General features: G+C 34.9%; 1 protein-coding gene across 1 annotated transcript; it reads right to left on the bottom strand.

Annotated features, from left to right (window-relative positions):
- Positions 1-1,134: 1,134 nt before the first annotated feature.
- On the bottom strand, positions 1,135-16,614 carry l(2)k09913 (transmembrane protein 53-like lethal (2) k09913). Its single transcript, XM_083136171.1, has 6 exons — positions 16,431-16,614; positions 13,939-14,059; positions 12,773-13,102; positions 9,757-10,025; positions 8,363-8,540; positions 1,135-3,276 (listed from the first exon to the last, which is right to left on the bottom strand). Exons 2-6 carry the CDS (start codon positions 14,020-14,022, stop codon positions 3,136-3,138), a joined length of 1,002 nt encoding a protein of 333 aa, XP_082992297.1. The 5' UTR covers positions 14,023-14,059; positions 16,431-16,614; the 3' UTR covers positions 1,135-3,135.
- Positions 16,615-17,567: the final 953 nt, after the last annotated feature.

Here is a 17,567-nt window from a genome sequence, read left to right as displayed (position 1 = left end):
ACCACTTGTAAATATACTCAGTCCCCAAGAAATAAGCAGTGGTGCTATTTCTTGCAAATGTATGACTGTCAAATACAAGCTGCTGGTAATAGTGATGCATATGCCAAATATTTCAGTGTTCATCTAGACTTATATGTGATTACTGCGATATACATATGGTTCTACATATCTAATCTTATAATGAATATGCTTATTGCCAACCTTGTGTGTTACAGCACCTGTGCTAACCTCTAATATCCCTGAAAATGTCACAATGTCCCTATTTTAAAGTTCAACGAAACCATTTCATAATAGATATTTCCAATAAGAATTAGTTTAATTAAGGTGCAGCAAAACTTCTAGTATGCAATCTGCATAAAGGACAATTTCACAAGGATACAGAGGATAAGAAAATTATCTGATAAAGGACTTCCGCATCCTACAATGTCACAATGGTGCCATTATACTTTCTTTTGGAAACAGTACAAATGTTCATTATTATTTTTGACTAGCATTAAAAATAAGTTCTCAATTGCAGCATCTACTATTCACTGAAAAAACAATACAATTCCATGCTGCTAAAATTATATACTTTCAATTTTGGGTGATCTTTTGCTTACCCTGAATTTTCACTAGTACAAAAAATGTCCCCTTCCCTGTATCTGGTAATTTTAATCCAATACTTTTCCTATACAGAATGCATTTTTAAGTTTAATTCTGCATTAATTGAGACACCCTGCATTTATGTTGTACCACACAGAAGCAGTGTGATTAGTATTGAAGGTGAATACATTTCTAATTACAAAAAAAATAATACAATCATCCTCAAGAATTCACAGAATTTCATCACTCAAAGAATAAACTATATTCTACACAATATATGCCTAAGGCACATTGGGGATATACACATATATAACTGATATATGTCTGTTAGTATACTCATCTTATTCTTCCTGTAAAGTGGAAAACATTTGCAAAATTATATATGTAATGCTAATAACTCATTGGTGGTAAGTACAATGTTGATACTGACATTAACTGCATAACTTGTACCACAAGGACAAGGAATACAATGATATACACTAGCTTTCTCGTACTAGTACTGTGTATGCTAAGAAAATTACAATTGCTGCAAGTCTACAACTGTATGTTAACTTTTTAATTTTTTTTATATTGGACAAACATGTACAGACTATGATTAGAAAATAATGGAGTAGTGAGATGCTAGTAAAGCATGCGGCAACTGAAATTTATTCTCAGTTCCTTGTCTTTATCTGCACTGGGTTAAATCCCAATTTCTTGAGATCAATCAGCATAAAATATCTCCCTAGGCCTTGCAATGAGTTCTTTTTACAAGTAATATGTTAAATCTTCAATTTGGGGTTATTCCTAATCATTCCAGTTTGCATTTATCTTTTCTTAAACACTATCCCCTTGCCCCTCATGTTGAAACTGCTTCCTTGCTGATTATCTTCATCACACAATCAGAAATTTGTACTTACAACTAATGAATTTATCAAATTTACACAATCACTGACAAGCTCATAAAACAGACTGTGTATATAAGAAATATGTCAAATACTGACTAATATATTGCAACCAATGATAAGCTCTTAGAATAATGCATATACAAAGTATAATTGAAAAGAAAAAGCCCATGCACATTCACACAACCTTTCACACAAAAATTGTCATGGTTTGTAGTAAAATCCAGTATAAAGTAGTACTTATTTTCCAGAATGAAGTATTCAAATATAATATACACACTACATAAATTATCCTCATACAATATTGTATTGACCATCATACAATATGTATTTGTGGGTGTTGAAAAATTCATAAAGTTGATTTCCTACTTATGTTATGCTATTTGTCTGATTTGGATAGATAGGCAGGTATATACACCATCCATCCATCCATCCACCACAAAGGCATTTTGATTATTATAGTTTCAATTCTAAGCCCTTCTTATGTACACAGTATGAATACTGTTTCCCTATAACTATTGTTTTTATCTTGTTTCATGAATTCAGATTCCCCCCCCCCACCCATAAGTCATATCACTTTAATCTCCCTTGCACTGTCATTTAATGCTTGTGGACATGATTTTAAATTCATTCAGGTTCGGCAACACTGCCCCATGTCTTTTTCCTTAACTGTCAACCACATTCAGTAACATTATTAGTTGGTGATTTTTCTGTGCCTTTCCCTACAATTCCTACAAAAGCCAACGTGGAGGTAATCTTTACATCTCTAAAAAAAAAAAAATCTTCAGACTCCAGTCTATATCAAGAGAAGTGTGTGGTAAATCATGGGTAATTTCAAATTATACACATGTAAACAACTATAAGGAAATGAGTCTCGCCCACATCTACTTCCCGAAAAATTCATAAATGAACTACATCTAGCTTAAGACTGTCAAGTTTTTGAGTTTTTCACAGTTAACCAGTTTCTTCACAATCATATTCAGATAATCTATTTTTGTCCCTGTTGCTACACTGGCACGTTATCACGTAGTAACAATTATGGTCCTGGTAGATGGCACGGATTGAAAACTGACGAGATTGTATTTTTTAAGAACCTTACTACATTACCAGCGAGCAGTCGCCCATCACATTGGGTTGCCTTAAAGAAAATGTCCACTTTGTACTATACACCCTTTAAAACATCTACCATAAACTATTAGCTGAAGTTTGATTTGTCTTAACATGCACAAAACAATAAACATGAAATAAATTAATCCAATGAGCATTTGCAAACACAACTCCATTAAAAAGTTTAGTACATATTGTATGAGAGTAAACAATATTCTTCACAGTTTCAGTTACGAGAAAACATTGTGACTACTAAGTGTGCATCACTCGGGATATCATTATAAATATTCCAACAACCTTTGGTTCTATATGCATACTTCAATTTCTTACATAAAACTACAAGAAAAGAAGTTTGATTTAACATATATACACACTAATACAAATTAAACAGACCTGTAGTTCACATCAAAGGGTAAAAAAAGATAATCAATGAACATAGTACAGAATGTTACAAAGTCACCTGGCAGCAATAATAACTATATATACTTAGCTTAGCTTTCATGTCACACAGTATCCAATACCTCATACTTAAAAAAAAAAACAGAATTCCTATTCATCCTGCTCAAAGTTTAGCTCTGACTTTTTCAGACCGGGAAGCAAGGCCCACTTTTTCCAAGAAAGCCCTCAGTTCTGCTAAGTACTCCTCTGGATGGTATCGGAAATGAGACACATGTGGTGAACGGTCCCAGCATTTCACATAGGTCTGAAATGACATAACATTATTCTGTTCTTTACTGTTGACTTTTAGACATTTGTTAACCTTGTGTATTGTATTTTTTGCCTTTTTAAATCTCTTCTAATTCTCTACAATAATTGAGACATACCATCCTTCACTGCATAATCATCTCATCTGCACATCAGATAACGAAAGCAATGATAGAGTAGAAAAATGGCATTTTGGTGTTAAAATGGTGAATTAAAACTTAAATTTGATTAAAAAACTATTCTTGTTACACAAAATTAACATTTCACTTCTGACAGCACGTTTATATAGTTATCATAGTATGAAGTTTATTCCTGTGTATAGGAAATTTTCAATAACTCGCAGAATAATTCAGACCTCAGAAGGTGTTTTCTTGGTAAACAAATGCTAAATTTTATGTTTAAGAGTTCATTTTGCATCAATTCATGACAAAATTTGGTAAATTGCACCTCACATCTTTTAAAAACATGAAAAATTAGCACTACTAATGTGTTTCGTTTTTTTCCCCCCAGACAGGAAAAATGTTTGCTAAACTGTCACGAAGGAATAATGTGCATCGATTTGGACTATTCAGTTTTAATGTATATTCATGAGTGTTCCATGCAACCTAATGTTGCACCAAAGACAGTTCAGTAATAAATGAAGCAAAAAAAATAGCATAATAAGCACACCCCATTACAAAAAATGGCATAAATCCTGCAACGATTATATGCAGGGTTCCCACGCAAACTCCAAATCCATTTTCCCTGAGTTTTCCAGAATCCTCATATTTTTTCCAGAGTATTGAATGCACAGTAAATGACTACTATAATTTTACAATTACCTCCTCCATATCCCCTCAGCCATACCATCCTCAACTTCTTTATTACTGTTGTTTTCTGATGCAAATAACAACAAAACTAGTTCAATAATAAAATAAAATTACACTTCTTTGCATGTAATTAAGAACAAAGATGACCAACACTGAAATACTGTATTTTCACACTTTCATGGATGTTTATAAATGGATACAATATCAATTAATCTGTAATGCATACAATAATAGTTAAGACAAACAAATTATTGGAATTTTTAAAATATATAAAAATGAAGTGACAATTATTAGTACCAATTTAAAAAGGAATAATAAGTTATTGAGACTGAAATATAAAACAAGAAATGTACTTAATGTCGGATACAGCAAATTAAGAAACTTTACTTCTCAGAAGCTTCAAGTTTTTTTAATTGTTCTGCAATAGCCTTTGCTTCTTCTTGCATCTTTTGTTGTTTGGCTTGTAAAGCACAGATCTCACTTGCTTTACGTTTCATTTCTTTCCTTTTGTTTTCTTTGTGATCACATTTCTTTCTCATCTTCTGCAATGCTTTTTCATATCTAATACGTGCATCTGTAACACTCTGGATCATATCTTTGCTTACTTCTACATTTGACACTCCTCCTACCACTTTCACTGCAGACTCTTCTTTCAAGTTTTCTATTAAAACCTGCTTATTTACAGAAAACCCACTTTCCACATATGCATTATCATGTAATAAAATCAAAACCAACTTAACAGTGCTCCATAACTCAGAGAAGTCATCCTTGCCCTTCATGACACTTGTAAAAATAGAATCTAGTGCATCAGTTTTGATTGAAAAGTTACAAAACTTCTCTTCAATTCCTTTCCACTACTGACATTGTGCAACAATGTCTTAAACTGGCGAATTACTTTATCACCAGTTACAGCCTTCATTCTCTTTCTCCTGAGAAGTTCCTGTATCAGGTCTTCCATGCGCTGAGCACATCGCTTTGGAAACTGAGTCATTTGCTTCGGAACTAAACAACTGGCGGCTCTCACCAACCTGAACTTAAGGGACTACGTTCCACAATCTTCTCTGTCGTTGGTTGCAAAAAAATTCTGCAGCTAGTAAAAAACATAAGATTCTTCTTTTCATTCACCTCTTTAGCTTCCAAAGCAGCTTTGGCACCAATTCCAATATCAATCTTTGTCAAAGGAATCAAGTTGTCAGAATTCCTGACATCAATTTGCATTAATTTAAAACTATTTTTTGCATTGTTCAAGATGTCACTTTTTATGAATCTCCCTATTACATCTCTAACAACACTTTCTAGGGAGTCATGAAGAAATGGGAACATAGGTTTAGGGGTTTGGAACATTGTCAAATATGTCATTCTGGCATATCTGTTGAGAAAACTATTTCACTACATGATATTAATGTAGATCTGCTGGTCCTACAAGTAATTTCATTTTACACATATGTGAGCTATTGAGGCATATAAAAATTCACGTGTCATGTCATGACTATAACAATAGTTGAACATGATCAAAAACAGTACACAATTCATATATAGCACTAGTAAGTAAATATTTAAAATTCTGTTCTAAATGCAGTAAATACACAATCAACAATATTGTACAGTATATGAACAGTACATAATTCACATATGGCACTAGTAAGTAAATATTTAAAATTCTGTTCTAAATGCAGTAAATACACAATCAACAATATTGTACACAAAAGATGGCAGAAAATAAATATTTCCCTAAACAGGACACTCCATTTTTTTACTATTTTATAAACAAGAAGGAAGAAAAACTTAAAACTACTCCCTAATAAGGGAAATCAGATGAACACTGGTTAACTTTAGACATCAGGTTATCTTAATTATGCGTTTTCCACATCTTCAAATATATTTTACGTCATGTAAAAGATTGAAATCGGTTAATTAAATTTTAAAAAGCTCAAAATTTATGAGGGTATACATTTGGTCACCAGCCCTGGAATCACATTTAAAAACAAGAAACAGACAAACAAATAGATATGAGTTCCTTGCTGAAAGAGAAATGCTACAACAGCTTGGATTATCCTCAGTTTTGCTTCATTGGGAACCATTAATCAATTACAAGATTTTCCCTGAGATTTGTATTTTTTTCAAATTCCCTGAGATTTCCAGGTTCTCCAGGTGTGTGGGAACCCTGTATATGGTAAAATACAGTGATATAATAGATGAAGGAACCAACATATGGAACATCTATGCTTTACTCAAGATTCAGAACTATGCCCCACTAGTTCGCAGCATGCTATGCTCATAATGCAACATAGCCTGCTGACAGTCTATCTATGTATGATGTTACACCAATTTTATGTTCCTGGACTTTACATTTTTCCAGAGACCCCTGAAAATTAATTATTGTATTATATTTTTCTTGCTGATGTGCCACTATTGTGGTAATTTCTTAAACATAACAGATGCAAATTATGTAAAAAAATAAAGAGTGTAAGGAGGGCTAAAAGAAGAAACATGATAATTGAATGAAATCAGTATAGCTACAAATCCTAATATGAATATACGGCCCCCCCTAAAGATAGGAAGAGAAAGAAACAATGTTATCTTTTTTTCAATGGGCTTGGCATGAAAAGTTGAGAGAGGTGAGAGATTTTACTATTTGTTAGGAAAACTAGAGTTGCAGAGGAAGTAATCAAAATATTTAGTGTTTGCTTTTATATTATATATATTTTAATGAAGATTTTTTGCAGATTGTACATGCAGTCCCATTCATAGTGGATCTAATGGAAAAAAAATACTTTAAAAAGAAAAATTGGGATGGGACACATTAATCAGTCCTTTATTGTACCGATATAGGCATATAGGTTTATCGGTGAAATTACGGATCTGATAATTGAATGCAATATTCTGTAATTTTGTTATAATTTGTACGAATAGAAACACAATCTCAATGTTCTACTTTTAGAAAGTAAATGTACACTAAGTTTTTGAATCAGTTGTCTCAAGTTCAGGAAAGATGATTAATTGAAGAAATGGTGTGGTTTTTCATAAGGATCTCTTTTTCACCAAAATCACAATTACACACAGTGAACAGTGCAAAGTTCTTTTGGTTTTGTGCACACAAAGTACTGTATTTACGCTTGTATAATGCGCAGTACAACTCAGGTTCAAGAAATGGTTTCTTAGTTGTAGGTCGTAAAGCTGTTTCTATGCTGATCTAGAGTTAATGACATCATACCTATTCAATGAGTCACCTATTGCTATGTGGACCAAGAGAAGAATATCCTCTTGTATAAACAATAAGTCACCAACCCATGCCACCTCTCCGTCCAATGTGTTTAGCATCCCAAAGCTTTCGCTCTTTAACCACCTTATTTATACTATAATACTAGAAAGTAAGATCAAAATTAAGTTATGGATTTTCAGTGCTCAGGAAGTTATTTTCTATTATTTCTCGCCCAAAACATTTGGCTGATATGCATTCCATGTGTCAGAGGTGCGGGTTCGAATTTCAGTAGAACGGCAATGCTTTTCTTGGTTTCACAGAACAAAGTGAAAAATCATGGGAAATGGTCTTGAAACTTTTATACGAGGTTTTGCTCATTCCTTACTTCAACAACTTTTTCTAAAAAAAACTTCAAAATATATACTTTTTCAGTGATTAACGTAACATTTATATGAGGCACATTCAGGACCCTCAAACTATCAGTTAGCAGCACAAGACTTCTTCCATTAATGGATATACACACCCATATAAATCATATTTGGCCAGTAATACATTTTAATTATTATTTTCTTTCATCCAAAGTATCATAAAAATTAGAACGTTCCTTCATTTTGTGATGAGATTATTCCAACCGCATTTCACATTAGTGTCACCAACTTGAATGGAATACTGTTGCCATATTCAGAAACTGCAGAATTTAAGCTTTACAACAATATATAACATGAAAAATCAATGCAAGTGTTAAAAAATCACGGAATGGCCCTGCATGGTTTCATGTTGGCTGTCCAAATTATTCCATGCATAATACGCACCATAGTTTTTGGGGGCAAAAATTTTTGAAAAAGTGTGCATTATACATTAGTAAATACGGTAGTCAATATTTGCAACATGTATTTATGTAAAGTAATTAAATTACATGCCAATAGTTCTACCTGGGTAATATTCACGTCTTTAGCATGTATCTTTAAAATTAAGGAAATGAAGGTACATGCCAAAGAAGCAATGCAGTTGGATTGTCCAACTACAAATTACAAACAATATTTGTTTTTAAAAAAAATCATAGAACAGCTTACCTGCATGCCCAATTTGTCCCAGTTTTCCCTGACTTTTGTATTAGACTCCACTGTTCCAACTGGGTCTGTCTTGGAGAAATACATAAGAGCTGGAGCTCTCGTCACTCCACTGTGGAAAATCTGACTAGACCTAATGTAATGTATCGTTGCTGCTTCATGGAATGTTCTCAAATGATATCTGGAATACAACAATATTTTTCTTCAAGTTTGTGTCCTATATGTGAAGAACTACAATTCTCAAGCAATAGCAATATCCACTTCAAGCACTAACCAAAACTGAATCTTCTCATAAAACTGCTTTCAAAATTCAAGTACTGTACACTGTTAGTTTTTATTATCCAATTCCACACAATAAAAAAATATGTATAACAATAAACATAATGAAAGGAAGTACATAATGTAACAATGATGTAATCAATAAGCTAGATTATGAAAAAGAAAAAAATAAATCCCAAAAAATATTTTTGTTACAACTGTGAAAGGACATTGAGAAAGATCTTGATTTTTCAAATCCACAGCCAGAATAGTCGCATGTTATCTACAGGTGAAAATTCAAATTGGTAGAAAATTTTACAAAAAGTATAATAAAAATGTTATTTCTTAATACTGTAAGTCACTATTTGTGATACCTTCAACCCTTTATTCTTTACTGCTCAGAAAGTGCAAACTACAAATTTTGCAAAATGTACGAATGACAAGCACACACATTATTTTCACTTTACTTATCCAAGATACATCACACACTGCATTTATAGAATGAAATTTTACAAATCCAAAAGCAAAAGAATATACAGCGTGGCCTGAATATCCTGTTAGCTCCAGGTGGTTATCACAGTGGAACTATTAAACTTATCTGCCTTCAGATGGCTGACACAAGTAACTAGGTGTGTGGATGAATGGTGAGCAGCATGTGTATGGACAATGAACATCCGCTGAGTAACTTTGTGAATTGTTCTGCAGGGGGTAACAAGACATTCAGACCACCCTGTACTTTAAGGCTCCCTAAAGGCACATATGCAATAAACATGTATTTCGACGATGTACCTCGCTAACAAAACAAATTCTAATAATACCCATTACTAACACACATACACACATGGTATCCACGAAAGTACAGTACAATGTATAAATATTACCAGGGAAATTGTACATCAATTTTAAATAATCTTTTCCTAACACCCTGTGTGTTTTTATTGAATGATATTGCACAGATGTTGGTGCAAAAGTTAACAATTTTGTTCACATTTTACTTCTATTATTGAACTGACATTGCATAAAATAAAGTGAATGGACAATTGCTTTGTAATTTTTATGCACCCCCCCACCTCCACCCCAAAAAATAAAACCACACATTCCTTTATTTAAGCCTCAAGTACTTGACAAAATCTACTTACCGAGCATATTTCTCCAACCCATTGCGTAGCACTGGGTTCTTAGGGAAAACTGCTCTTGACAAACCCTGAGGAATGTCGTGGAGGTCAGCAGCACTATCCCATATCTGCCCTACAATCCGATCTAGAATGGGGAAGTACTTTTTCTTGTCTTCCTCCATCTTTGCCACAGTTTCTCCCCACATGTATCCTCCAATAGAAAAGCCATGGAGCAGAAGTGGATTGTAATTGTCATTTGCATATAAAAATTGCACGATTTCTTCTGCAACAAGCTATAAAAAAAACCCAACATGTATTCTACTGCCTGATAATTGAACTAGACAGTACTGAAATTGAGACTATTACAATATACTTCTAAAATTCATATAACATATTAGTTTATTTTATATAATTCTATTTTTATGTTAAATTGCTTCAGTAAGTGATGAATATCTATGCATATTAAGTAAAAACTGGGTTATGCACATACGCATTACTTTCATTTCATTTGCTCTGAAACATTTGAAAATAGGTGATTCTAAACAAACCCTCCCCTCTCATTGGAAGCAAATTCAAACTACTTGCTTCAGTAGCGAAACTAACATGCTCTCCCCTCCCCCTGCAACTTTCAGTTGTGTGGCCCTACTCGTTAAAAAAAGCATTCTTTTGTAAAATTTTCAATCCACACCTACATTTATATTAGGTACATACAAATATGAAAATACATACATGTAATTTGAATCATTGTAAAAACTGGTACGAAAGGTTAGGACAACAGACAAACTAAAAAATTCTGTTACTACAAAAATTATGATATCGCTAAATGCCCATTACCAGTCTTCTGCATTTTTTGATGGAAGCAAATTACTTTGATAGTTTGGTCAAATCCAGTTTTCGAACCCGATCGCTTTTGATGCTTAACAGCGCCAGTCCACTCAATCTCACTCTTGCCATTGTGCTTCTCAAGCAATTTTTAATCTATTTTAGCTTTCAAAACGGTCTCTCAGCTGATGAAGACGTCACAGGTAGGGTTAAATATAGCACGTAAGCAGCGCATACGTCAGGAATGCTACTTGCCAGAATTCTGTTTTCCATCAAGAGGAATTCTGCAAATTTGCTGATGTCCGACATGTTTCTTCTTTTGATTTCAGTTGACACTAATTCCGAAAATAAACAATTTCCATAGCTATAGTGCAAGATACATCTTCTTCATATTTCTCCCAGAAATTATATAGTAGCGGATCCCACAAATGTCTTGTCGGTGTGTTCAGTTAGGGCAGTGTGCTTAAAAAGGTGAAGCTTTCTTTGATTTGTTTCATACTCTGTAATCTATTGTTTACTTGATTTACTAGACTATTTAAAGTGCGATGTAAAATCTTTACTTTAAAACAATCCAAATGGGTCGAGAAAGCGAACATCATCTGTCAGTTCGTCGAAGGAGGTTTTTTTTCTTCTTTTCTGTTCAGTAGAAATTGACATTTCTATTTGTCACCTTCTGGCCACTTCTTTAGCTTCATTTCCTAACACTCCAAAATTATTCCGAAGCTCGTTAACACCACATACAGTTTTTTCTAGAAGACCCCTTCAAGGAATATGCTGGAATTTTGTAAAGTGTTGGAAACAACATTTACATGATCCAAGATTCACTTTGGAATACAAGCACAAGATGAAGAGGAATGAAGACATTTTCTTTCATAATGCAGATGCTTTGGCTATTTTTGCATTTTTCTTTGATGTTACGATGATTTAAATGAATTTTGACAAGCAGTTTAAGATTAAATGGAAATTGACTTGAATTACCAATTAACATTTTCTGTTTGCAGTTGTAGGGGTATAAAAATGTGTGTTTAGTTGAAAAAATATATTTTACTTTTGAGAACTATCGGGGTTTGCATTAGAGGTCTGCAAATGTGATCCATTGCCGCCTGCTGTAATGGGAAGAAATACCTGCCCATTCCAGCTGTTGTCGTGTGAACCAACCCGACTTGCCCATGTGAAGGGGAAGCTTTCAGGCGTCCATCCGTACCCAGCATGGTTCAACAGCAGGCGGGCAGCCGATAACCATCGCTGTCTACTGCACTGCGAGCATGGGCGGACAGGGAATACAGGAACACTTATTATATACATTGCGAATCTGTTACAGGCGAATATTGTTAAAACTGATAATAAACATTGTTTGAATTATCAATGTCACTGCATGAAAAGGCTGCTCTGGAGAAAGACAGTCACTACTACAAGCATCTGCTTTACCCACTACACCATTTAGGCAACCTTGCAAATTGTGATTCTTCTGGGACCTTTGTGTATGCTGCTACTTATGCTTATAATTTATTTTGTACTGGAACCTAAGTTTGAAATAATCATGTGAAACACATGGTTTTTAACGCTGAATCTACTATGACGCTAGCCTGGTTTTATCCAAGCTGTGCAGGCACGTGGAGAGCTGAGTCCGGAGTAGTGGGACGGCGATTGAACGGATCCCACATTACAGAGTGAGTCATGCCTGCCCACGCAGATCTCTAGTGTGCATGGGTGTTATTTATTACCCTGACTGGCTTGCCATCAATAGCAGCTGCCAACCTTACATCCATGACTATGAAGCACCTGCTCTGGGTGATTTTGCATGAAATGACATATTATTATTCTAGATATTCCCAAATTAAAATTTCTAGTTGTATTTTGCTGCATGTGACAATTAATTTTGAACCCTGTCACCATTAAAATGTAAAGATGGGATTTATCTTCCTATTTGATCTACACATCAAAAATCTATTTAAAACATGGTAAATACACATTATAGAATCATTAAATAAAATTACGTCTTGAAGCTTTCCTGGTGATGAATGATGAATAGATTCTCTCGAGCTATCAACCAGGTGAGTTGTGGAAAGGATTCAAAGCCTTCGAGATCTAACGTCACTCTCACCTTTTACTCTGAAGCAGAAAGGTAGAAGACAAGAGCAAAAGCTTGGAATCCATACCACGACCCACCTGGTTGATAGCCCAAGAGAACTTTTTCATCAAAGAAAATTAAGTTTACCTGACTGCCTTTGGTAGGCCAAAGCAGCTGCCAAGGCGTCACTTTCACTGTAAGAACATCACAACCTAGATCCAAGTACAGATTTGCAAACTTCATAGAGTGCTTCCGCTGGCAGAGAAGCCACTGAAGAATCACAGTCAGGGGCCTGTTCTGAGGAGGATTTGCCAGGCGCAGAGATTTCTTCCCTTCCGATGGCTCCTTCACCAAGGAAATCTTGTCATCCAAACTGAAAAGCTCCAATGATTTTGTTACTTGCACAGAGGAGATGCATCTGTCCTGCAAGGCTCCATCGAACGACACCCATGTTGCTGACAGGAGGGGAGCGACAAACTGAAAGAAAAATTATTTGGTATAAACAAAATCTTTGCAAACAGTCATTTAAATGTCACCATAATCATGACCTTAACTTCTTTTTAAACTGAAAATTTCCTCGGGTATTGTTTCACTCCATTCATCATCACCAGAGACAAATTGTTCTGAAGCCAGTTCTACTGTGGTATGGCATTTATTGTTAGTTTCACAACAATGTGATAATAGTTTCTTTAATATAGGGTACCCAGATTAAGTATTACAAAATAATCAATTTATCAAAATTTGCAGGCGACATCGAAAATGTAGATAAAAAATTTATGATGAATAGTTGGAAGATAATTAGCTTTTGCTACCTACTACCTTGATACCAAGTATTCTGTGAAGGAGTTTGTTTTAAGTCACTTTATGCTCAGATAGGCTAATGTTGAAAGTAGTCTCGGAACCACCGTGTAATATGTACCCACCAGGAAGTGCCTGTAAATGTTTTGAACTGCCGTATATCTGCTGAAAAAACAGAAAATTCAGATTTTTTTTTAAACGTTCAGCCAAGATATGATGGAATTGTATGTCTCCCACTACGGGAGGGGGTCTTGTAATGCAACGTAAAAAAAATTTTCATGGAATTTTTCCCCAATTCAATTTTCTATTAGGTACTATGTTATTGCCAGATAAAATAAATCAACATTGTTGTCGATCTTGTTGATGTCATTAACCCTTCGACGCTGAGGTTGATTTTCCGAGCATGTTTTCAGCAAGAAATTTGAAATTTTATATTTATGAATCTAAATTTTAACTTCTTAAAGCAGATCAAAATCAACGTACATGTGCAGAAATCAAAATGCAACGATACACACCTTATTTCCTTGTCCTCGCAACACATATGAGGAGTTCTGTGACTGCCTCACTGCCAACGTAAACATTGTTCTCAGAACTGTCATTGTTGCAATCCTTCAGACTTTATTCCATATGAGAAACCTAAAACACAATCAAAACATAACAGTTAATTTCATTATGCCCAATTCAAAATACTACATGCTATTTTCTAAAGTAAACACGCTATCTTCAAAATTCTTCTATCAATATAAATGGCCATAGCTTTGACACTAATGTAATGCTGAGGTAGGCCTCATGACAACTGCATGTTTATAAAGCACGAGTCTATTGTTGGGTCAAGCATGATCAGTGTATGAATCATGTTGGTACACTTCTGTTCTGATATAAAGACAAATAAAATTGAACACTACATCATATTAAAAGCAATTAACATATGAAGACATGATGTACTCAAATTACAATACAATATGAGCATTGGATTATTTTAAAAAAAAATATTTTTGAATTGATATGAATTTTAAAACATGGGCTTTTCAAATGTGTTGAATAAGGGTAAGATATGCTAATTTCTCCTGACTAAAAGTGCATAACAAATGCAGTAGTTATGTATTTTTTTTTGCATTCTTCAATATTTTACATTGTATATTTGTGCTGTGCACTAAAAAATTAGATATATTAATGTATATTGACCAGGACTTGAACCTGGGGCTCTGGCATACTGAGCCAGGCCTGGCTTCGTTCAATTGGCATAATGCCTCTGGAATACCATGCACCCAGGCTCAAGTCCTACATTTTTTGCCGAAATTTCTACATAGTACATCTCCCGTGTATGCCAAATCATAATGCAAGATACATTAATATTTCAATGAAATATAGTTTTGTTTCTCCAGAAAAAAGCCTCTTCGCCTATAGAGTGATCTCACGACTGTTGGTCCTTTGTTGATTTGAATCAAAATTGAGTCTTCAATATTTAATCATTGATGCTTAACTTATATTTGGTTTTTAATTTTGATCTTAACTGTCATAATTTACTTGTTCAAATGATAAATGTTAGAAGCTAGAATGATGTATACAGTTACATTGCTAACTTATTACAGTGAACCACTTGTTAATGGCATATAAATTATTACATTTTTTAAAATCTTATTTAATAAATCCTCAGATGATGACAATAACATCAACATATAATGTGTATAAAAGGAGCCTTGAAGGACTCGTCCATTTAAAGTTAATGATTATGTCAGCAGGGTAAAACTGTTGTCTCATGTAGACATGATTCAAACCAGAAATGGTTTAAAATACACTCTTATTACAGGTTTGCACTGTGCTTCTTCAGGGTGCCAAATATCCTAATGCTATTCGCCCTTTGATACAGTTCAAGTTCAACCTCTTCCCTGCAATGAATTACAATTTGTCACTTTCTCTATTACAGCATCTGCTATCACACTGATCACTTTCAGTGTTTGCTGCTGATTTTACTTCGTTGCATACTTGTTTCACCATGTCAGTCTTGGCTGCTGCATTTGGACTGGGAGTTCGGCAGTCTAGCTGCATGCTCCAAAAGGTTCAATACATGTTCTGAAAGAAACTCCACAGAGTCGAGATATAGTATACTAATTCTTCCTTAAGAAAAGGAAAATCTTTTAAAAATCTACAGTGGGTGGATGTGTCCAGCTTGTGAAAATTTTTAATGTTCATTCTGTGGGCATGGTAATCCTCCCAGCATTTCTAAGGCTTAAAAGAGGAACAAAACGTTATCTGGGGATGGTGACAATACATGCACAACACAGATTTTCTTCTGTGATTCTGCAAGTAAGTACTGTTTTTGTTTATTCTTGCATATTGACTACCTATGCACACTATGCATAGTGACACACTGGAATGAAAGTGACCAATGAATCTCTTGTTTTCTTTAGGAAAACCAATTATTTCCAATCTTAAGTGTCCAATTTGGTAAAATATAAAATAAACAGTGCTCAAAGTGCAGGGCCGGAGGGGATGCAGGGGGAAGGTATCCCCCAGCTACAAAACATTTTTAAAACATCCCTTTCAGCTGTCTCACTGCACCCCCACCCTCACAGGTAGACCCAATGCTCAACCACACATGCACCCCCCCCCCCCAACACACACTTCTAGCTAGGAATTTTCACTTCAAGTGCTAAATAGTGAGACTATGGAATAGCATATATACTACCACAACGGAAGGAAACGTGTATATTCACTGGGCGGTGGCATGCAGCTGATCTAGTAGTATCTGCACAAGTGACTGCATACAAAAATAACACATCAGAGTTAATTTGTTAGCAATCACTAAATATTGCCAGACATAAACTGTTAGAGAATGTTTTTGCCTTTTAGGCTTATATATAGTTAATATGGGAACTATATCTCGTTTATATTTACTTATCTCTACGACACAGGGAGAATTTCACCTGAACTGTTTTGGAAACCGCACTCACTCACTTTACATTAACACTGAAATTAACTCAAAAAAATCAGCAAGAAATATTACCTGAAAACAAGGATCCTTTTCCTGTTCCTACGAATCTTTCACTACACTTGCAGCTGCTCTGGTAGCCGCCAGGCAATTCAGCTCCTTTAGATTATTTGACTTTCGACCTATTCCTGAAACGTACCCAGAGACCTTAAGCCAGCCTGCAGACAAGATTCTCCGATGAGACAACAAGACAATCTAGCGGTAGGACATGGCAAAACAACCATGAGCAGAAGCTACAGATAAAACCCTCAAGGCTAACCCACATACAACTGCACCTCATTGTCATAAATGAGAAATTCTACATGTCGCGCAAAGGTTGTACACTCACCACAGTTTAATTGTTTATACAGCATATTTGCAGAAGATACAATTCAATATACAAGTGTATCAATATACGCTCTATAAAACACACCTTATTACTAACTTCGTTGACCCTGTACACTGACTTATTATATATGATTAATTTTACTTCGCTTTTCTGCCACTTTTGGCTAATCGCGAAGTGATTATATGATCAAATTGATTAAGGGACACTAACACATACCACCTATACCCAGACAGTGATTCGAAACTGGTAATCTGTGACGCTGTAAACAATTGTTATAATGTAATATGACGCTGTTAAACACTACGTTATGAAACAAGTTAATAGGTACCGGATCCACGGTTTATGGTGGTATCCGAACCACTAAAATCTGCCTCTACCAGAAATCCTCAACACGCTGTCAAGGCTGCCTCTAAGGAATTGTGGAACGAATGAATGAATGAATGAATTGGTGTTTTAAGTCCACTTTATGCACAGTAAGGCTAATCGGGACTGGACCTACAGTTTAAAGTGAGATCCGAACCACTACGTGCCTACACCGAGTATCGAACCCGGGACCCCTTGATTACCACTGTGCCATCTGGGAGGCCCGAATTGTGGAACGAGTTGGTTTGCATTTTTTAAAGTATATTTTATTCACAGACATGCTAATCGTGACTGATCCTTCAGTTTCAAGTGGAATCCGAACCACTATGTGCTTCCAACTCGTCGTGTAGGTGAGAACAAGAGGAACGTAACTCCAATTTATCAATTTTATGTAGAGTGGAGATAAGAATACATTATTTTCTCTCCGTGAGAATTTCTTAGGAATATGTCTGGCTCTCAAA

The sequence above is a fragment of the Lepisma saccharinum genome, chromosome 1, assembly GCF_977018435.1.
Source record: "Lepisma saccharinum chromosome 1, izLepSacc3.1, whole genome shotgun sequence".
Taxonomy (NCBI): Eukaryota; Metazoa; Arthropoda; class Insecta; order Zygentoma; family Lepismatidae; genus Lepisma; species Lepisma saccharinum.
The sequence above is the reverse complement of the archived record's forward strand: the minus strand, read 5'-3'. Positions and strand labels throughout refer to the sequence as shown.